Source organism: Apteryx rowi, unplaced genomic scaffold, assembly GCF_003343035.1.
Source record: "Apteryx rowi isolate R43461 unplaced genomic scaffold, aptRow1 scaffold_145, whole genome shotgun sequence".
Classification (NCBI taxonomy): domain Eukaryota; kingdom Metazoa; phylum Chordata; class Aves; order Apterygiformes; family Apterygidae; genus Apteryx; species Apteryx rowi.
This window is the reverse complement of record NW_020447697.1, coordinates 454,806-477,282: the sequence shown is the minus strand read 5'-3', so window position 1 is coordinate 477,282 and position 22,477 is coordinate 454,806. Positions and strand designations below refer to the sequence as shown.

At 46.2% G+C, this 22,477-nt stretch overlaps 2 protein-coding genes across 10 annotated transcripts in view; one reads left to right on the top strand and one right to left on the bottom strand.

The window, feature by feature from the left end:
• The window catches only part of PRPF40A (pre-mRNA processing factor 40 homolog A), a 29,313-nt gene extending 27,331 nt beyond the window's left edge, over positions 1–1,982 (top strand). For all 9 annotated transcript variants that reach the window (XM_026058289.1, XM_026058284.1, XM_026058283.1 and 6 more), the window contains one exon: positions 703–1,982. In XM_026058289.1, coding sequence (XP_025914074.1) covers positions 703–795 — 93 coding nt within the window. In that variant the 3' untranslated portion in view covers positions 796–1,982. The remainder of the gene's footprint in view (positions 1–702) is intronic.
• A 4,140-nt stretch (positions 1,983–6,122) lies between these two features.
• The window catches only part of FMNL2 (formin like 2), an 84,718-nt gene continuing 68,363 nt past the window's right edge, over positions 6,123–22,477 (bottom strand). The window contains exons 18-29 of the mRNA XM_026058257.1: positions 18,003–18,127; positions 17,386–17,588; positions 16,109–16,343; positions 15,176–15,244; positions 14,924–15,004; positions 14,568–14,697; positions 13,952–14,115; positions 13,154–13,255; positions 12,571–12,669; positions 11,503–11,626; positions 8,208–8,254; positions 6,123–6,237 (exon numbers count right to left, since the gene is read on the bottom strand). Of these exons, the coding sequence (XP_025914042.1) occupies positions 6,199–6,237; positions 8,208–8,254; positions 11,503–11,626; positions 12,571–12,669; positions 13,154–13,255; positions 13,952–14,115; positions 14,568–14,697; positions 14,924–15,004; positions 15,176–15,244; positions 16,109–16,343; positions 17,386–17,588; positions 18,003–18,127 (1,418 nt within the window). The 3' untranslated portion in view covers positions 6,123–6,198. The remainder of the gene's footprint in view (positions 6,238–8,207; positions 8,255–11,502; positions 11,627–12,570; positions 12,670–13,153; positions 13,256–13,951; positions 14,116–14,567; positions 14,698–14,923; positions 15,005–15,175; positions 15,245–16,108; positions 16,344–17,385; positions 17,589–18,002; positions 18,128–22,477) is intronic.

Below are 22,477 nucleotides of genomic sequence, written 5' to 3'. Positions count from 1 at the left end.
TTCTGGATAACGTCCCCCTGTGATTCCACCTTCTGAGAGGAGATGGGAGGGCAGATGTCTGCTTTTTGTATTGTCTTCTTAAAATAATCAGCTTTGGCCTCCAGATGCCTTTGAAAATCTCAATTACGTGTCCTAATGTGGGCATCTTACGTCTGAGTTCGCATTCTCGATAGAATTAAGCAGATGCAGGCTACATCAAACTTAGGACCTGAGTTTGCGGTTGCCTTTTTTCCCTCCCCTGGCTGTTGTTGTGGCTGCTGCTGGCAGAAGTGTTGGCCCAAACGCTGCCGCCTAAGAGGCGCTAACAGTGCTCGGGGCTCATGAGCCTTGTGTCGGTGCAGTCTAGAAATGGCTTAAACAGTACGGTGCTCACAAGCACCAGGTGACATCAGAAACACTGTACTTTAATATCTTTACTATTAGCAGTGCTTGTAGAGAAATCCTGCTGGAGAACAGAGTGGTTGTCTCTGTCCCGTTCTGCAGGAACAGCTGTGGACGGGTGTCTGTGGGGTTTAAACTGTGAAAGGGCCCAGGCCAGGGGGGCTCGAGCCGTGAGCCTGCTGCAGCATGGGCTCCCTAATTTCCCGACTTTTCCTGCTTGGGGCTCTCAGGGTGATGATGGGACACGTGCTCTACCTCCAGTGAGTCAATACAGCATGGAAAATAAATTGTTCTTACCGTTAATCTTATTTGTCTCTGCAGGGTAACTGGGATACTTCTGGCAGCGAACTGAGTGAAGGGGAGTTGGAAAAACAGAGGAGGACGCTTTTGGAACAACTGGATGAAGATCAATGAGAACGTTATTTATACCAAATATGTTTACATTGTGGCATAATAAAAGAAACCAATGTCTAATTCAGGACGTGGGTTCCGATATCCTGAGTTCCATTGTTGAAGTAACAGTGGGTTTTAATTTTACCACATAAATACATTCAAGTACTGTTATTACAGGCCTGGCATCAAATCTAGAAAAGCAAATGAAATTCTGAGCTCAAAGTTGAATGTCTGTCCTGGACCTACTAGGCAGAATGTGTATTCTGCTCACCATGGAGCCCTTTGAAGGGAAAAACATGATGGAAGATGTTTCAGTTTTGACTGGATCCTGTCTGCAGGCTGAGGAAAGTGTTGGCACCTTTCTAGCAAAGCAACTCTTAAATATGGTCCTTCCTAGAAAGGTAGTAACACTGGTTTTCCTGGCCAGTGGGCAGGTGAAATTTCCTTTTTAGAAAGAGATTCCTAATATAGTTTCTTGTGGTTTAATTTGCTTTATGGATTTGTTTATTTTTTTGAAGGGGAAAGGCAAGGGGAAGGGGAGTGACAAATCTGTTTCTTGATTTGCAGTACAAAAAAGGATCAAAAATTGGAATTGCTTTTTTGTGACCTGCATTACTAGCCAAACCAATTTTGAGTATTTATATGAAAGAGAAGACTTCCTGGCTGATGATTCATGTCTAAGCATTACCTTGGAGTGAATTTTTATGGTAAAGTTTTAAACCCCTGCAAATGAGGTTGGAAATGTGATAGGCCCTTCGTTACAGTGCCACCAGAGGGTGCTGCTTAATCATAGCCTCCTTTTGTATTAGTGTAAAACCTGATACATAAAACAGCTATGGACATTATTTCAGCATTTATCTTCATGTTAAGAGGTTTTTTTTAAAAAAATCAAATTGTAAATTAATTTCAATATGTTGCCTTAAGAACCTGCTGAAGAATGTACCACCACATGTTCAATAGCAGCTGCAGTGTCTCTGTCTAGAACATCAATGTTTGCTTAAACCCTTCCTTAAAAAAGGAGAAGGAAGAAGCTTAAACCCCGTCTCCTTTTTGATTGCCTCTGACCAGTTTGCTTTGAGGAAAGTTCTGTTAGCCCTGTTCAGTGACAAACATTGACTGCTGTGGTACACACTCTGAAACTTTCTGATTTGAATATTTTTGTACATTTTTATCAATTATTAAACCTTGTCTTCTAGCGTGTACTAGTATTTATTTCTAGTTTTAAATACTCTGTACAGCTCTGATAAAATACTGCTATCTTCTGATTGTTGGATTTAAGCAACATGTTCATGCAAAAAATATGAAGACTGTTTAGAGTTCAGGTTCCTTTCAGTTTATTTTTTTCTAATATATGACAGCTGTTACTAGTACATAAATTCCTAAAAAGGTCCAATCAGTAAAAGCCTATAGCATTCACGCAGCATATTTTATTGCTAGGGTGGTTACGTGATTCAGACTTCTTAAGAATACTATTTGAGATTGAAATTATGCATTTGAAATATAATAAGTTGGAAATATCTGATCTGCTGTATTCAGCAGGAAATGACAGCCTTTTTATTGGGATTATTTGGTATTCACACAGTGTTCAATACAGAGCACATTTCAGCGTTGGTGCTTTCCAACAAAGCAAACATTAGTTATTCATCATACACTCATTGCTTGTTACTTCAAAAAATATATATACATGAGTTTGGTCAAAACAGGACTCATGGTAATTCTTTGTACACAGTGATATGTTTAATGTCAAAATCTAGGAAGTTGCAGACTGATTAAAATGCTGGCCATGGCTTTTTTACAGGTTTCTCCCTCATGGCAAGTGACTTGCCCAAGCATGGAAGGATATGCAGGACTATATGCAATCAGCCTAGATTTTAAATATGTATTTTGCTAACCTTACAAACTTACTTCCCTGGATTTGTATTTTAAAATGGAAATGTGCAGATGATAAAACAGGTAGCAATTCCCGAGTGCAAAACAGAACAGCAAATGGTTTATAGAACATTAAGTTAACAGTTAATCATGTCTTTACATTGGGGTAGATCTGGGAAAGGGGGAAGTGTCGAGCGCTAAACTAATTTAGAATTTGACAGGTTGTAATGGTTTTCAAACACATTAGAACTTATGTACAATATTTTGTTACTGCCTTGCGTAACTTACTTACATGAAAAACATGTTTCTAAGTAAATATTACTTTTAAAAGTTTTGCCTTTATTTTTCCATTAAAAATAAAAAAACCTGTAAATGTAAATTATTCTAATGGAATTTTTTTTTTTTGTATCTTTGAATCCGATCTTAAAGTTAGACTGCTGTCAAAACATTCCTGGCAAGGCACAATCTATTTTTAAGGGGGAAATGAATTCAGATTTCTTTTTTTTTCCTTCTTCCTTCTCTTTCCTGTTCTGCTCAGTCTTGCAGCCTCCCCTTTTCATGGAGCGCGAGGCTGCTGAGGTACAAACTCACCTGCCTGTGTTTCCCTTCTGCGCTCTTCAAATGGCAGCGGTAGGCGTCGGAGTTGCTCTCTCTCTCTCTCCTTCCTGGACAGCATAATGAAGCTTTGAGTTCAAATTCTGTATTTCTGCCTCGAAATGAAAAGGATTTTAGCATTTTTAAAATGTTAATGGTATCTATGACAGTGTTTGTTTCAATTTGATTGTGTTTGATTTGCTCTTTGTTTTGCACAACCCTCACGAAGTTAAGTGTCCTGCTTGTGATCTGTTTAATTTGAACCCCACGTAGTGGCCACGGTGCTACGGCACCAGGCTGTCAGGTTTGCAGGGCTGTCTGAGTCCATTCTTACCCTAAGGTTCATCATTGTATTTATTTTGTTAAACCCTTTTAAAAATTAAATCTGAATTTTGGCTACAAGATGAAGTTGTTCTCTTTAAGTGCAGGATTTAAATACTGTGTTGTTGCTTTTCAGGTATTTATGGCAGAAGGCTCCGTCACGGCTAGCTTGGTTAGGAGCTGAGCGTTTGATGTTGGCCCGATGGGCCTGGGTTTGTGTGCCCTATTTTTTTACAGTACGTGGCCAGGCTGCAGGGAAGGTGAGCTTGGACTTTCATCGTGCTCTTGGGCCTCTCGATGTCCTGACTGTGGTAGGGCTAATTAATAGTAAATCGATGTAGCAAACGAAGGTGATGACTGACACCTTATTTCGGAGTAGCTGGTGCCATTACTCTCGCTAGAGCAGACGGCGGATGGAAACTTTAGCGTGACCAAAAAAAAAAAAAAAAAAAAAACCCAACATGGGTTCCTGTGTAGTAGTGTAAATAGTTTATTTGATCTTATACCAGGAACAGACCAGGAAAGTAACATGAACTGCTTTTATAAAACACTTCTAATATTGCTAAGAAGCAGGTCTATTACTAGAAAAATATTAAAGAGAACATGCCAGTATTATAGTCTATCATCTGCATGATAATTTTTGTCTTAAATTAAAAAAAAAACCTTTGAGCTTAAGAATGTGAGCGCTAGTACGTTTGACCATTTGCCGAACAATTAAATTAATTGCCAAATTTTTTTTTTACACAGCTTAAAATGCGCTTCTGTCACTGTCAGTGAAGAAAGGCGATCTTGGCATGTTCTCTTTAGCATGTCAAGTACACGTTGCTGTAAATGCGAGAAGGTGGCAGTTTTTAAAGTAAACTTCCTGTAAATAGGTAAGCAGAGGTCAATGTGGTAACTTTGAGCCCCAAACTGTCCATTTAGTTAAATATAAAAACAAAAACTATAAGTTAAAATAACATTCAGATTGTATAGCACAGGCTGATGCATTTTTTTTAAACAATATTTACAATATTACCCAGAGGCTAAAGTGGGAATAAAAGAGAAGTGTAAAAACCATAAAAAACTGCACCAATTTTGTAGCAAAATATCTGTACATTTAAAAACAGATTATCATATAACTACACATTATCCAAGTAAAAGGGGACCTTCACCAGTGGTTCACATAAGCACAACATAAAAGAAAAGAAATTCAGTGGTTAAATACTATACAATAAATTTTACAATTAACATATTGATGCAATGATACCAGAAAAGGTAAGCTGTAAGCAAAATGTATCTGCTTGGAAAGTACAAATTTAGTTTCAGTCCAGTTCTTCACTTCTGAAAAGATCAAGTACCCTGCGTTCACACAATTCGGCTTTATCTTCTTATACCAGGAGACTGATGTAAAACCAGGAGTGGGGTGTGCATAATGGTGCTAAACTAAGTATAATACCCATTTTTAAGCTTTAAAAATGCAATGATGTCTCAACTCTGGGGTTTTGGGCTGGGCTTCGTCACCGAGCAAAGGCCCCTTCGGAGCTCGTTTGAACCCGATTGTCAGAGGAAGCTGTGGGGTTACAAAGGAGCTGCAAAGGCGATGCTCGTACTGGGGTATTTGCCGTAAGGAGCAGGGCCCCGGAAGATCCCCCTGGGCTAATGACTGAGCGGTTTGGTCCTCAGGAGCCTAATACTGATTACTGAGATGTTAATACCTTAGTGCTAATTAATAAATACACTGTTATTCAAAAGCTGCCTCTAGCTGAAGAAAATAGTAACTAACTAACTGCTTTATCCACCATCCTCATTTTGTGCCTTTGCAATGCTTTTTGTACCCCCAAGTATTCCTCGCGCCTCAGCCCTGCATTGCATACTAGTAAAAAAAAAGTAGAATCTGCAAGTGAAGAATAGTGTTCATTTGACTGATAGAAATCTTGTGATCGCTGACGTACATGTTACCACATCCTAGCTACAGTGGTGTGGAGCCTGTGTACGGCGGAAAAAGGTACGGGCCTAGCCTTGTAATTATTTCCCTATTACATATGGAAAGCCCTTATATATATATAATTTTTCTTTTTTAACAAAAAAAAAAAAAAAAGGAGCCAATAAGTGCAGCTGAAGCCAAGGTTCGTTCCTCGGCAGACAGCACAGAAATGCGTTTAGCTTACGCAGCCCACAGCAGAGCGTGTCCAAGTATCACCTGTGTGCAACCGGCCGGGAGCCAAGTCAGGTCAACTGAAGACCTGTCACTAAACCTTTATATAACCAAACACCCAAAAACAACATATATTTTACATTTTGGTTAAAAATACTGAATAATGTATTGGTGTAAAAAGATACCCAATCAAATCAAGTCCTATTGCTTTGATTAAATTGAGCAGGTACTTCAATTTTAGGCACTTGTTAGCTACGGTTGAGTGGAGAGCCCATCGCTGACGTTCCTATGCATTTTTCTAGGTCTTTGAGCCCTTTAGAAGGTAATTTTACTGTTTCCAAGGCTGTAATTAAGTGGCAGAACCTATCATTGGTCACATGGACACGGTATCATTCAAGCACACCCTTTACTTTACACATGCAGGTCTCCAGCTCACATGGTTATTTCAGCACCATTTGCAGAGCGCAAGTTCTGGTCATCAAAGCGCCGTCTAACGCTTCTCCTCACCGCATCGGCCCGTCGGTATGGCTGGTTTCTAAGATCTGCGGAGAGGAAACCGGCGGTCAGAAACATGTAAGTAAGTAAGTCACACACGCACAAGCACACACACAAACACATGCACACGCACGTGCGCGCACACACGCACACACACACACAGTCTAGACAAGAAGTCCTGCTGGAAGCCAATCAAAGCAGCTTGTGTAGGAACAGTGGAAGGGACGTCACCCCAAGGAGACTAGACGTGAGCAAATAAATACTGGTGTGCCCTTTTCACTAAACACCCGAGCAGCCGCTAATGCTGGTGAAATGCTCTGAAATGCCGGTGGAACTAAGCAGGCAATGCTCACAAGTCAGTCTGAGCGCTCCCCAGCCCCTGGCTGGCAACACTTATTAGAGTCATGGAGAAAGGCAACGTAAGCTGAAGTACAATTTATTCCTTTACGCAGCCACTAAAAACCCTGTGTGCGAGTTGTAAGAGTTTTCTAAAGTGCGATGAAGAGTGGCTGACTGTCTAACACAGGATATGTTATAAATGTTTATCAAAACAAGCATGGAGCTATGCCCGCTAGATAGCCATTTATTTAAAAGAGGCATCACGAGAAAAAGCAGCTGCTGCTGTTACCTTCTTGTACAAGCACAGGGTGCTGTTTTACCCCACTGCTACCACCGTGTTTGGCTGCAAAGAGGCTTCTGACCTGAACGAGCAAGAGCGGTGGTGACCCCGGCATGGCCAGCGGCCGCCTCCTGCCGTGCCTCAAGGCAAGGTGGCCTGGCCGCTCCTGCCTGCCACTGAGCATGCAATGGATACACGGTGATGGATGGCGAAGCCGGATGTTTTAACAAAAGCCTGTGTTACGGGTGCTGTAAATCTGCCTGCCGAAAGACAACCGGAGCAACTGGCTCGGCCTCCCTGCACAACGCAGCTGCAAACGCTGCGCGTGGCAAGTACGGTGTAACGTGCACACCTGGAATGCCGGAAAGCTGATGCTGGTAGAAATTTTCCCCCCCAGGGAACAAATGTGTGTTGGACCTGGCAAACCCTCCCTCAAATTTCATGGATTGCTTATGTCTTAGTTTAAATCCAACTTCCAAGCGTCTCAGCTCTTGGTGCATCTCCAGCAGAAGGTACCTTTGCTTGACGCTGCCCTCACCTGTCGCCACGCTTTGGGCTGCTCGTTTGTCCGTCTTTTGTGCCTTACTCAACGGCCTCGGCAGAGCTATGCCCCGGCCTTGAGACGGGGAGCAGCAGAAACGGCTGGGCGTTATATCCAGGGAGCTATGGGGTTAAGGCAAGCTGGGGACAAGACTGCCGAGCTGAGGTTAAACTTGGAAGAGGAACGTGTTAGGGCCAAAATGGAGAAAGCATGGCAATGGTCACCAGCCACGGTAAGCAATCACGCTTTGAACACATTAAATGGTATTTTAATGGCTTGACAGAGCCATGTCATAAGAAAAACTGGAGCAACTCGGAGACACTTCAAGCTTGGGTTGTGTTCTCCTGCCGGCACTGAAGCACGCGGCGTCTGCAGGGCCCCGGAGACCTCGCCGTCCACAACACTGGGAGGGGAGGACAGCAGGATGCCTACGGATGCCGCTTACCATCGAGGAGCATCCCAGGCTGCAAGAGCAGCTGCTCTCACCTACGTTTCCTGAATAATTTGGGGCCTCGAGGAGACGTCTCCCTCAGACACTGCACAGCAGGTTCCAACACGCTCCCCTTCACAACACGGGTTTTACAGCTTGGGATTCAGGGAGTCCCTGACCGACCACTCCAGAAACGTCACCAGGTGCCTCCTTGCCAATGGCCTACTGATCCTCTACAGCACAGGAGGGTGAAAATAAGTAAGTGGTCCAAATCTCCACCGGGCCTTTAGGCTCTCACCAGTATTACATTTACCTACATCTACCCGCAGTTCGTCTGGCATACAGAGAGAGGAGGAAGCTAAGTAAAAAGTGATGCTTGCCAGCTCTGTGTATCCTCCACCACCGGTGTGCTAGAAGAAATCCTTACCCTCGAGTGAACATTTGGAAATTTAGTGATATTATTCTTCTTTAGGGCTAAACAGAAAAAAAAAAAAACACAAAATGATGGTTAAGTAAAAAAATGGGATGGAAAATGAAGAGCAAGTCAACTCAGCGTTCAAAATCCCAGGCATGTTAGCCAACAGAGCAAGAGGAGGGGAGAAGGCCAAGGCTACGAGAGGAGGTTAGAAACAGAGAGGAAAGGACGAGGTGGCCACCCTAGCCTCTTGCTAACCAAAGTCCAAGCTGCTTTGAAGATTGGCTCCAGGAAGATAATACAGCAATTAACTTGAAAGAGCAAATAACTGTTGAGCTGATTATAGTTTGCAATTTTATTAGAAGCTTTCATAAAAATACATATTGCAGAAGTGAAACACTGTTGTCTTCTTAAGCTACTCAATCCTTAATTCAAGACAACGGTGTTAAAAGACATGCTGTGTTAAACACACCCTTCTTACGCTTTACACCACAAGATGTAAATTAGCCAGTTCCATGTCAATCTTTTTACCATTACAATTTCCACCGTTCCGGCAGAAAACTGAACGTTCCCCCAGCTCCGCTCCCTCCCTCTCGCCCCCATTCACACTTGGTGCCACTTTGCCAGGAGCAGGCCCAGCTCCCGCCTTGCCGAGGCTCCGTTACGTGACCTGAGGAGCCAGGCGGCCTCCAAAGTCAGTGCCCCCCTCAGATCCCCTAACGAAGGGGGTCACCGCATGAATTGGATAATGCTCAATAAGCATTGCTCATTGATTGTATTCAGATAAAGTTGGCATGGAACTGATAAAAGTTAAATATGGATGTGAAAAATGAGGAAGATTTTATGCCGTTTATTTTATTCTATACCCCACATGCAGACAAACATGCAGGCGCTAGTTAAAAAGTCTGAAACAAAACCACACTCCTCTCAGAGGACGTACATTATTACAGATAACCCTTGCAAGTCGGAAAGCAAGCCCAGGAGAGTCCCATTTAGTTCATGCACACTGTAATTTTGCTTTGGCATATAGCTAATTTATTACATGCGTATTATAAGGGTGGATTCGCATACAGAGAAAGTTCTGTGGGCCAGAAGAGATGACATAGAAAAGCCAAGTGAATTGTCACTTCGTGACTGCTTTTGATCTACTAAGTCTCGTGAACCGTATGAAGTCTGCAGCCAGTCTGCTGTGACCACCACCACTTGCTGTTCTATGGCATTTGTCATGGAGATGAGAGATGCCTTTGAGATGCAAGGATGGCCAAAAGCATCAAGCACAAATGATGGAATGGAATAAAAAGTTACTGAAACACAAGAACATGCAACAAAGGTGACATAAAATACAACTTCAAGGGGACACCGGACATTACTATACATTCAACATTCACATGATCCTGGCTGAGATCCGTACAAATGGAGAAGTGTCAAAACTCTACAGCAACCTTGTTTGTTTCTAAGAGCATCAGATGTGAAAGAGGAATAGTTTAATAATGGAATTCCTCAGTGAGAACAGGTTCGCAGAAAAACCGAGAGCCACGCTTGGCGGTTCGAGCTGTAAAGGGCACAGTCTTCAGCACTGCATGGAAAATAACAGCCAAACAAGACAAACAGAGCACAGTAAGAAGCAGAGATCCGTTGCATTAGTACATTGTTAGTGCTTGGTGAAGGACATCCAGGGGCGGTTTTACATATTCCAATCTGTTGTCTAATCACACTACAATTTGCAAGGCTTTGGGGACGAGGCAGTTTTAAGTCTTTGAACACCTATTTTTTTATACTACATAGTGTTCAATGGTTTTGAAAGGCTAAATCTGCTCCAGAAAAGAGTATGTTGTTAGACAGTGGCCTGTTCCAGGTCTGCAGAGCTTTCCTCTGCCTCTGAAGAGGCTCCATCAATTTTAAAATGACATTTTTGACTGAGTATTTCCCTGCCATTGATATAGACCTTATGGGCCGTATTCAAGTGAACTAGTTTCTACCTGACTCTGTGCCTAACTTTTCTTTTTATCTGTCTCTAGGCCATCAGAGACACCCCCATGGTAGGAAATCCTAGGCACACGAGCAGAGGAAATGTTTAGGTTATTTCAGTCTGGCACTTCCTGCACTGGCCTGCTGTTTGCATGGGGATTGTCTTCTCTCACACACAGCTTCTCTCTCCCTTCGAGGAGGAGAACACAATTTACAGAATTATACAAGCTGCCAGGAGTCTGAAGGAGCTGCAGAAGCCGTAACACATTAGATATCATAGCGACTCTGCCCCTTAAATAAAGAATATTATCTCAGGAAGCTATTAATCAAGGTTGTGAAAGTTTCAGCAAAAGCATTTCAACCCTGTCATCTAGCAGGGCAAAAATTCCCTGGCTTTCTTCACCAAGTGGTAGAACAGTTCTCCCCTCCCGCAGAAAAAAATGGTGTGAAAAACCTTCATGAGAAGTATAGCCAAGGGAATCCTGCCCAAAGGCCTTTCTTGAGCTCTGAATAATGAAAATAAATGACCCTAAAGCTATCAAAGTGCTAAAATCTTGTTCCTTCCACACCACAGGTGAAGGAAATGCACTAAAATAAAAGTACCACAGTCAGAGCAGCTCCATGCATAAAAACGACTTGACTCCTAAACGAACTGGGATTGAGAAGACAGCAGTGAGTGTTTGCATGCAACGCCCCGATTATCTCCGGCTACAACAACGGGCCTCTCCCTCCAATCTTAGCTTGGTGATCAGTGCAGACTGTCTACCAAACTGAAAAGCAGTAAAACCAGGAGCAACTTAGGGTCATAAATCATTCAGGTTTGACTAAATGATTTGCTGCAACTATGCAATAATGTGGTGCAATTACTGTTAGTACATTTTAATGAAAATGTAGGCTCTTAATAATGTTAAACATCCGTCATTCATTCTGTCTCCGGGAAAAAAAGATTTCTGGGGAAAGACCTGCGTGGCATGCATACCCCCGCCAGAGCATCGGCTGAGATCAGGCACTGAACTGGCTACTCTTTACATCAGGGACCGAATGTGTCACAACAACATGCTGAAAGAGAAGAACTACGAAACAGCGTGCGGGTCTCCAAGGTCTGCGCTTGTATGGCATTGAAAAGGGACGTGTGCAGGCAGCTTACTGGGTTGTGCTTGTCACGTACTCTTAGCAAAAGTTTCTATACTCAATTCACATCATATAAACAATTTCCTAAGCCATATCTGAGTGGCACTTTTTAAGAAGCATGTAACGCGCTTACGATAGCTACTATGCAGATAAACATTTTTATCTTGTGTGAAACAGGCTCCGAGATCGTGGAACAAAATGTGTTTACCTGTGATAATATCTTCGATGGCACCATCCTTCCCCTCGTACACATGTCTATTATCCTTGACTTGCCGCCGCCTGAGCTCTGCAATTAGCTCTTGCTGCTGTCTCTTCGTTTTATGTGAAGGAGACTGGAAGCGAACAACAACAGGATCTGTGAGGCCTGACCTCCAATTACCGCGCTTCTCTTTTCCTGAATGTTTGAAACACCAGGTGATCCCACCTGCAGCATTCAACAGTAACTGCCAGTTTTCTGCCCAATTTTGTGAGATCAGGAAAACACAAGCATGCGACTAGCTCACATCCCATGGAGAGGAAGGCCAAAGTCACAAGTTAACCTGGCTGCCAAGCTGGTTTTCTTTCTTATATTTGTAATTTACTTCCTAGCCTTTACTTCTCATCACTTCGGGCTGAAACGCCAAGCTTTTGCCTCTGAAAAGCATTCCCGAACTAGAAGAACATGCTTTCCCTTCCCAAGGAAAAGCAAGGCTAGGATTAAGGATCCCTGCTAGCAACAGGAGCTGCAGGACGCAGCACCAATCAAGGACAAAGTGGCTGTCTTGGAGCCATGGGCAACTTCTTCTAGCAAATCTAAAGCATTAGCTCAGAAAGCAACATGCTAGGAAAATTCCTATAAAAGGGTAGTTTGGGGCTTGGGCCCTCTGTCGTGCTATACCAGGGCAGGTTCTGGGGAGGACACTTACGATGGTGGGTTCTGAATACTGAACATAGACAATATCTCAGGAAGATACAAGGCCAGAGCAGAACAAAAGTTAGCTCATAGCCATGCAGACTCGATGACTCTGTACTTTCTCTCTATTTGACTTTTCTGAATTTTGCAAACCGGCTAGTAGCAGACCCACGCACTCTTCTTTCAGAACTGACAGATCAAGAGCACTGACCACCTATTTGAAGGCTTTGGGGTTTTTTCCCTCCATAAGAAGAAAACTTCCAGAGACCGTACTTCTGGGCAACTAGAATTCTGAAGTTCTTATACTGAGCTGAGGTTTCTGAATGGTCAGGAAAAAGTCATGAACACGAGGGCTCGTGCCTATAACACATATCAGTTTTGTACCTTTTGGTCCTGTTGTTCCATCAGTGCTTCTTGTTCCATAAGTTTTTCCATTAAGGCCTGTTCCTGCTTTTTTCTCAACTCATTCTCTTCTTCTGCTTGCTGTTTATCACAAAAAATAGAGGTTATAGCTTCAAATTGCTACAGACACAGGGAATCTGAACATTACAAATAAATAGCGCTATCTCTTGCTACCACCAGGCTTTCCAAGGAAGCAAGTTTAGAGCATAGCAATACAGCTCCCTCTAAAAAGGGCTGAGAGAGACCTTCACAGGTCATATAATCCATCCTCTCCCAATCCCCCAATACTCATACTAAGGGTAAAACCTCCTGGAGGTTGGAGTTCTGCAGATCCCTGCAGCATCCCAGGCAGCCGCAGGGTCTTTCAGCCCTGAAAATAATCTCCAAGCAGCTACTTGTGCTGCCCTGGGCTGGTTGGGCTGCCCTGCCCATCTGTGATGTCTCACATTGCACCATGGTATCAAAGCCAGAGGGAGCCATCGGCTGTTTTGTAGCAAACGCTGAGCCACGTTTGGTACCTAACCATGTTTGAAAGGCAAGAGAAGAGGAGGATTTTTGTGTTTACCTTGTAGGCTTTCACAAATCGGACAAACACTGGGAAAAAGACGGAGGGGGGTGTTGTCTTGGGATTCTCCCCGAAGTATTTCACAGCATCATCAAAGGCATCCTACAAAAAGCACGTATTTCAAGATAAACTCGCCACCATTACTGCAGCAGTCAGTGTAAAGGGTCTGGATTTCCTCTGTGTGAAGCCCTTGACTGACACCTGCACACCTACGTCTACCAGCTGAACTCAGGAACAAATATGCAAAATTTCTGCACCTTCCCCTCGCTGCTGCGCATACAACCGCAGGCGCTTTGCGGTGACGTGCCAGCGCCTTGTAATTCCCTGGGGGCAGAAGCCTGCCCCCAAAAGGGAGCCTGAGGGTTTGTGTCACGGAGCCGGATCCAAACGCTTGTCTGCGGAGAGCATCTGCGGGGTTATCCCCAGGCTCACAGAAGGGGGACAAACCTGAGGCTAGAGGAACAAAACGCTAGGAAAATACTAGCGCAAGCAAATGTACCCACACTCGGTCTCACCGTGAGGGGGAGGACAGAGGGTGATCCGTATGTGTGAGGGGTAACATCGAGGAACAGGGTCTTTCTGTACCACGTCAGACCAACAAATCTTGTCCCACAAGTAATGGAATATTTCACACTTTTAAGCCAAAACAGAAGAGAACCCTGAAGATTCGCTATCTCCTCATCCAACCCACAGCCTTCTGAAGCCTGCATCAGCTTTAGCAGAAGGCATCCTCTGTGCACCGAGTTTCTTCTCTTTGCTGTTAAAGTTCCCTGGCCAAACACAGAGAATAAAAAATACCTGGGCTATTTTTGCATCATCCTGCAGTTTCTTTAGCTTTCCTTCATTGTTCTGAATGAATTCCTTCAGCATTGTGTTGTGGTCATGCATGGTGTATTCTCGCTTCGTCAGGTCGAGGCCTCTCTGCAGCTCCTTCACGTCCAAGAGGACATTTTCCAGAGACACTACGGGATAAACAAAAACACTGCATCGTTCCTGCTGTGCGAGAGTGCCTGAAGCCCCAGTATGAACAGTTCTTCACTGAGAAATGCCCCCAGCCATGGCACCGTGTCCCACAGCACACACCTGGTGCACCGTAAAGTCCCTCGCACTGCACACGTGCTGTGGTCCACCACCGGCACCGTCGACACTGCCACAACCAGTGCAGAAGCACAGGAGAGTCACCTCTGCAACAGCCCGGTGCCAGGAATGACCCCCCCAACCCTGCATTATTCCCAGCAACCTTTTGACACAAAGAATTCGGTCTCTTTTCCTAACCTGGCTTCATGGCAGGCCTAATTGCTACCCATATTTCAACCATCTGTCTCTATTTCTGGGACGATTCGAGTGACAAAGCACACCAGGACCTAACAGACGTACTCAGGCTACGACACCGATGCAACACTGCTCACAGTACCTGCGGCAGCCTTCTCCACGTAATGAAGCTCGTTGTAAAAGAGGGACACGTGCTGGTACTTCTCTTTGACAACATTAGAAATATAGTGCAACAGCGTTTGTTTTCGGTCTGTTGACTTTGTTTCCAAGAGCTGGGGAAAAAAAGGCAAAGAGATCGCTGGGTGAGGGCGCAGCGGGCTCCAGACGAAGTGACTGAGCCGCTCCTTGGCCTTTCCCGGGGTCCCTCCGCCTGGGAGGGAGGGCCGCGGGGCCGCTCTCGCAGCCGCCGGGGCGAGGGCACACGCGCAGCCCGCGGCCCCGGCATCGCGGCAGCACACGCGCGGCCTCCGAGCACCCGACGGCGGCCCCCTCACTCACCAGATCTAAACTCTGCAGCTTAAATCCATAAACAGCTCCTCGTTTACTGCTATTCATATAGTTACCCAGAGCCAAGATTATCTGCCGGAATGAAACAGAGCAGAGCGTTAATTTTCAGCACAAATGCATGACACTTTAGATACCCCTGAACGGAAAGTTTCTATGTCAGCACCCAGGTACAGTCTCAGTACACATAAGGGGATGAGCCGGGGATGTGGTTAAGCTATGCAATGTAACTAAAATCAGACCTACCTCCAGTATTTTCTTAAGCTTTTGGGATGACTTTATTGAGACAGATGCAGCTATTATTGCGTGAAGTTGCTACAGGTAAATAGAGGAAGAGATTTGGTTAATGCATGTCAAACGCAAGTGTAAAATTAAATTCTGAACGCTGCCATTCTGCAAACAGCTCTGCTTTCTGATCTATACAGCGGTCCCTGGCATCAATGTTATCCTGCCCTGACAGGTCAGGATTTCAAATAATTCATTTGCAGTGCGGATTTACTACACTTAGGGGTTGCTGAGTAAAGCTGTGTTTACATTTCAACCCTTATGACTGTGAAAGATGGATCAGACGGAACGGGACACACTTCAAAGAGCCCAGACAATAGCACTGATGATTGTTCTCCCTGATGGTGCAAACAACTAGATTTTCATTTAAACCAGTTTTAAACTTCTACAAGGGTAAAGAAGTAGGACAATAAGGAGCACTCTGAGGTACAACCTGTCAAACAAGCCCCACCTGTGATATTTGAGTCCCCAGGGGCACACACATTGCAGGCACAGCGCGATATGCCAGCTTTGGAAAGCAGCCACTTAACTCACAGAGATGCCACCAGCAAATCTCTCATGTGACAGAGAGCATCAGGATCATTTGGGATAACTCGTGTCATCTTTGTCATACATACTGGGGCCTTCACCGTGACTTAGGGCAATCAGCACAGCTAGAGTATGCCTACGCAAAAACAGCTAGAAAATCTGCTTTCCTTTGGTATAATTGTTTCTTGGTCTATCTCCGCAAGAACTTCACTGCGTGGCGTCCTGCGAGGCTCCAGCCTGCTCCACGCAAGCTGCACCTGCGACGCAGATCGCAGATCCGGTGAGGAGGCCAAACACCCGGGACGCCTGAATCCCACCCTATCTAACGCATTGTCGAGGCGCCTCGAGGGGTCGTCTCTCACTCACAGGGGTCAGCATCTGGATGCTTTCTGCAAAGTTGCCTATAAACGCCATGATGGTCATCTTCTGCATCAGCCTCTCGATCTTGCTGAACTGCATCATGAAGCGGTCTTCGTCGGAGAGGTTCTCGATGGGCTTCCTCTCCCGCTCGTAGAGCCGCAGCACTTTCACTTCGTTCTCGGTGGGCAGGAACCGCATCAGGCATTCAACAAAATCCACCGGCAACGTTTTCAGATCAAACCTAAGGGACAGCAAACCAGAAAAAATGATGTTATGACAAGGCTCTACACTAAATGACGGAAAAGTAAAGGACCAAGCAGAAGCTACCACTGCCTAATGACGCCAGGGATGGAGCTGCTGCCTGCAGAGACAGGCCATGGCAGCTCGCCCCTGGCTAAACGAGACGGGGAGCAGGGAGGAGCAAATAGCAGTTTTATTCAGTTGGGCCATAGTCCTGTAACCTCAGTGGCTGGACCTGCATCAATCTGACAGCAGGTTTGGATCACCCTTCTCATCAGGCTAAATGCAATATTTGTCTTAAAATCCAAATTTTTAAGATATCCTTCTGCTGAGAAGTGACAGACGTTGGTTGTGGCCACAGGTACTAACTGCTCTGGATTAAGTCAGGATGAGCTCTAACAAGCAGGTACATCCGTGCTCTGTCCCAGGAACTGCTGGAGCAGGTGGGCGATGAACCATGTCACCAGGTCCCAAAGATTAAAGCAGCTGAAACCCAACCAGCAGGATGAGAAGCAGCAAAACCCCACGCTGCATCTGTGCGGTGGCGAGCTGTTGTGTACCTCGTGTACACCTGCATCACATTTGTGTCTGGCACTGCGGGGTCATTACATAAACCTAATTCTATGCAAAACGCTTCCAGTGCACTTGGACAGAACTTGCACTTTATGCGGCAAACGAAAACAGTTGCCTTTCCTGATCCTGTTGCTTTTAAGTGTTTGTTAGAACAGAAGCACTGAGTAAACAGAATCAGAGACGCAGTACGCAATGGCACACTGGCGATAAACATGAATTAGCTGCTCTAATAAAAGAAGTGCTAATTTGTTTAGCCTATATAGTGATATAGTGACATAAAACTGCAAGTCAACATATTTTAGTACAAGGGAATCTGATCTGTGGGAACTCAGAATGGTTCCATCCTTACGCTTGGGTTTTCTCCAACTGCAAAAACATTTACATCAACTGCCAATTCAAAACCATTCCACTTACCAAAAAGCAGAGTAAATCTTAAATAAAATTTCTTTGCTGACAAGTGTTTTACTTACACGTGAATAGCTTTGCAGATTTCATCTGCTGTCTTTCCAGCTTTTCTTAAAGTAATGGCAAGATTTTTGGCCCTGTTTGCATCCAGTAATGTGACTTTGTTCGACCCTTTCTGAGTTATCTTTTGCTTGCTTGAAGTAAGATCAATGGCCGGACCTTGGGCTTTTGTTTTGAATATTTCTTCAAATTCATCCACATTCAAATCCTAAGAAGAGAAGAAAATGACGCACCTCCCTGCAAGAAGCGTTAAAACCCGAGCTGCCCGGCTCTGGAGCCGAGTTCCAGGCGGAGCACGCAGTTCTCCTCTGTGCTGCTTCTCCAGGCCCCCTTCCCTGGCCCACAGCCACAGGATTGGGAAAAATGAACCTTCCCCATATTGATCGGTTTTAAAGAAATGCACACGATACGTATGCACACTTTATAATCAAGTGCTGCCAGCTACTGTCCAGCTAGCTCTCACCCCAGGCCCTACGAGCGAGACTCGTGCTGGCTCTACACCTTTCCCACCGGGCCCCGGAGGCAACCGCAGGCACCGGCTGTCCCAGCAGTTGCTGCAAGCTCTCCCTGCAAAGCCCTCCGTCCGCGCGCGCGACGCACGCCCAGCGCGTGGCCCTCGTACCTCCAGGATCCTCTCGTCATCGATTTCGTTGAAGACTGTGCCGTTGATCTGGTTGGGCTTGAGGGCGACCCAGTTAAAGACGGGCATGCGGAACTTGGTCTTGATCGGCTTCTTGATTTTCACAGCTGAAGACATCAGAGGGAGGGAAATGACAAACTCCCCAATAACCGAAAAACACCCGGCGCGCCCCAAACGCAGCCTTTCTGTCGGGCATTTCAGCACTGGAGGAAGAACGGGCCAGAGCTAAACTATCGCCCTGAAAAGCCTGCAAAGATCCTGCTGCCTCGACAGGCGAACGGCAGAGAGGGGCTTTATCCAGCCGTCGCGCTGCTTCAGGCCCGGCATTCACACAGCTGGACCGAAAGCCAGAGGCTGTGAAAACCTCGCAAAAGGAAATGTGTTATTACTTTATTACCACATGTTGTCTGAGCCGGTTTAAAAGCCCAGGCTATTTTTAAAAACTACAGAAAATGGACGAAACGGCTGAATTTCACTCCGCGCCGCTGGCTGCAGATGGCACCGCAGGGTGCGGGTGCCGTGCGGGGCCCACGGGGCGCTCGGGCTGCCGCTGACGGTACCTTTGCATTAGCCGGCACCGAGGGAGGGACGGGTTGCGGGCAGCCTTGCAAAAATTCGGCCCAGGATAGGTGATGAGAAGAACAAAAATCCCCTTTCCAAGGGTTTGGGTACAGGGGTGCAGTCCCTCCCCGCATGTGGCTGCGGGGCAAAGCTACTTCCCACCAGGCCCAAGCTGGTCTTTTAATGCAAAAGGGGTTTCAGCGGGTTTCAGCACACTTTCGCTTTAACACCCTTGAAATAATGGGCTTGATCTCCTCGGGCTGTGCAGAACCGGCAAGTCTTTTAATAACTTACAGAGAAGCTACAGAAGGCAAGGACTGATTATTTGCATTAATCAGTGAACAGAGTAACGAGCTAAGGTTGGAGCAAGGAAAACAACCTTTCTCTCTTCCAGTTTCTCACTGATCTAGGAGGTATACGAATAATTTCTCGCCTCTTCGTAGGCAAACAAAAAGTTAGTTGCTACAAAATTGGGATGTTCATTAATGTGATCAATTAATGTGGTTACTCCAAAATCATTTTAAAAATAAACTATTTCTTTCCAGGCTGCAAGCAGGAAACAGAAACCCTGGTTTTTCTTCTCCAGTGCTGGCAGAAAATGCCGCTCAGGCTGCAGACCGCCCGCAGGGGCAGCCCTGCTGCTGCCGCCAACCTCGGGAGCAGCTCCAAGGCCGCTGGCCCTGGCTCGCCGCAGCACGGGGCACCTTTGCCCACAGCTGAGGATGGCTTGTGCTCGACTTATTTCAATTCCTGTTTGCTCCATGAAAGAGGTCCTGATTCCTGCCTAGCCCCTCCTGTAGCAGGAGGCACCTTGCTAATTTTTTGATGCTATGCACAGGGGCTACATTTTTTCCCTCAGTTCAGATGATGGCCAGTTTCCCAGGTCGCAAAGCACTTGAGCAAATAATCATTTTACCTTCCCCGGATGATTTTGTATGTACTGTTTTTCCAGGATAGAGACCTTCATTTCAAGGAACACTCCCTTCTTGTGCACGGGAGCTGGGCAAATGCTGAAAACATTTCTCTCACTTTGTCATTCGGTTTTTAAACCAAGAATTCACTTGTGTGTTCATGTGCCTTTCGGGCTCGTGCTCATTTTGCAGGGACCTTCTAAAGAATAAATTACTGGCAAGAGCATTTGTTTGAAACAAAGAACTGTAAGTGAATAACAGGGAACACACACGCACTATTAAACTGGAAAGTCTGTGTATTTGGAGAATTACATTCATCCAGTTGGGAAACACGAACACAGGTGACCAATTCCTGTGAATCTAAACTAACCACAGGTTCACTCTCTGTTTTGTTAAGGTGGTTACTTCGAAATAATTCTTAGCATAAGAAAAGAAATAGTTTTTTCCCAAGGTGCAAACACCCATGAAACAACATTTTCAACTAGCGCATATATTAGAATAGCTTATTAACTGTTCCTGCACTATTTAAGGAGAGAAAAGGAAGGTAACTGCATCATGTGCCCAGTTCCCGCAGCAGCTAATCCAACCATTGCAAAAAGCCCATTCCCTGTAAGGGGGACAGGGCGACCGCGGGCACGGCGACGTCTCGGAGGGGCGGACGGCAAGGCGGAGAGCGGGCGGCCCCCGAGGACAGAGGGCACCTCCAGCCGCTCCATTTTTGAGTGGTTTTAAGAGCGCGGCTTCAGAACGGCTCGCAAGAAACAGCGCCTCTGAATTACTTGCCGAACTGCTTTGCCGACTCGGGTGCACCTGACGGGTGCCCGACGCCCCTGGCCGGCAGCATCCACAGAGCCGGGGGTAGCGCACGCACCCGCCCTCCCCAGCGGCCCCTGCCCAGCCTCTCCGTCCGCCCGCCGACGCTTCCGGCAAGTTAGCAGCAGGCCCCGCGCAGACACGGAACGTCACAGCACACAGGCACCGAGCGGGAAACGCGGGAAAGGAATTAAATACTTAGCAGGAAGGAACCTACAGAAGAGCTTGATGGGCCCGTCTTACCAGGAAGCAGAAAGAACAAAGAGAAAAACGTTAGTGATGGTTAGAGCAGCACAATTCATCACCGCGCCGAGTCCGGCCCGGTCCCAGAGGACGCCTGCCCTGAGAAACGCTACCTTCTACATAGGCGCGTTACCAAGAAAAGGCGCTTTCGCTTTCCCTCCGTTCTCTAACCCATTTAAGAGCAAAGGACCATCCGCCACCTAAGTGCCCTTCGGCAGACGGCTCCGAGCCGGCCTCCGCGGGAGCCCCAGCCCAGCTCGCGGCCACCCCGGCTCCGCGCCTGCCGCCCAGCGGGCTGCGCCGCGCCGGCCGAGGACGGCTTGCTCCCCTACTCCGGTCCCCAAAAACGCAAAGACGTCAGCTAGCACAGCGTCGAAGTAGCTTGCTGCAGAACCCCCTGCTTCTCCGGGTGATTTACACCAAGGTAAATTGAGATTTCTCGCCGCTGTACTCAAAAGAACGGAGACGATTACCTCGCTCGGTGGCAGACAGCGGCATAACCAACACGAGGGTCACCCCAAAGTCAGCGAAACGTGTATGAACAGAGATGGGAGGGGAGGCAACAGCGTTCGCCTTGGGGAACTCTCCCCTGCCGAGATTTTCTACGGGAACGGCAGGGGAAGCAGCCCAAAGAAATCAATGGTCCCTGCCACGGCAGGGGCAAACGTCCGTGCCCCCGGCGGCTCGGCAGTCACCACTGCAGCCACACCGAATGTGCCACCGGCCCTCGGCTTTGCTTCTTCCCATGAAAGGCACCTCTGAGCAACTCTGGGTAACCTCCAGCCCCTGCGCGGGGTTTTTAACTGTCTGCAGTGTGACGCATTCAGCGCCAACATCTCCTGCAGGGTTCGAACCTGGCAGCAGAAACCGGAAGAACGTTTTAAACCTTTCTGATGAAAATCTCCCAGCAATGCAGCAGGAACTGGCACCACACGCCGGAGAACTTCAGAGGGCCTCACAAAGGAGCTCCGCTCAGGGGAAAGCCTGGCTTTGAATGGGCCACGCGGTAGCGTGATGTGTATTCCTGGACTCACACCGGACTCAAAGGAAGCAATAGCAGCCGGAGAAAGACCATCTCGGGCGGAGAGATACCAACTGGTGGGGACCATCTCTGTCCATTGATACGGAGATGGAGCAGGTCAGCTGCACGCTAGCTCTCCAGGCATCTAATGACAAAATCAAGCCAATGGCTACAGATTGAAAAAGAAAAGAGGTAGAGTGGAGGTCCTCCAGGAAAACTGGCTGACACAGGGATGCAATGCCATCTCTATGACAGGATCCCTCCCAGGCCAACCTGCTCCTTCACCAGCACAGGAGAAAGGCTGAATATTGGACTAGCTAAAGCGAATCAAAGGTGAAAGGCAACGTATATTTGTGAGCCTTCTGATCTGCTCTCCCAGAAGATGTGCTGCCAAATGAACACTACACCTCAGGTACCATGGGACCAGCATGCTATTTTTCAAAACCCACCAGGGAGAGAATAACCTGTAACCTCAACTCTCTCTGGGCTTTTGTCCTCTTTTTTTTTTTTTTTCTTTAATACACCCTGTCACCCACTAGTTCCATGATGGTTTTCTCTATCAGAGAAACATCTAAAGGCTGGAATACTTAACCAGTTTTCAAAAAAAAGTTATTAATCAGAGCTTCTCAATCTCTCTCTCTGAGATCATGACGTGCTCTTGAGATGTCCTGAGAGACAAGGGGTGCGATACCAACTAACACTCACTTGCTGCCTGAGGTACTTGGTCTGTGAGAAAGAGTGCATAAAAAAACGATTAAAGCTGGTCAGGAAATGTTTCTTCCTTCCAAAAAATTACAACAAGAAGTTTACCATTCCTTGCTCAGATATTTCTTCATCATATTCTCAAAAGAAATCAAAACCATGAAACTTTGGGGGGTTTTCAAAACCATTTTTTTCTTTCGTCTAAA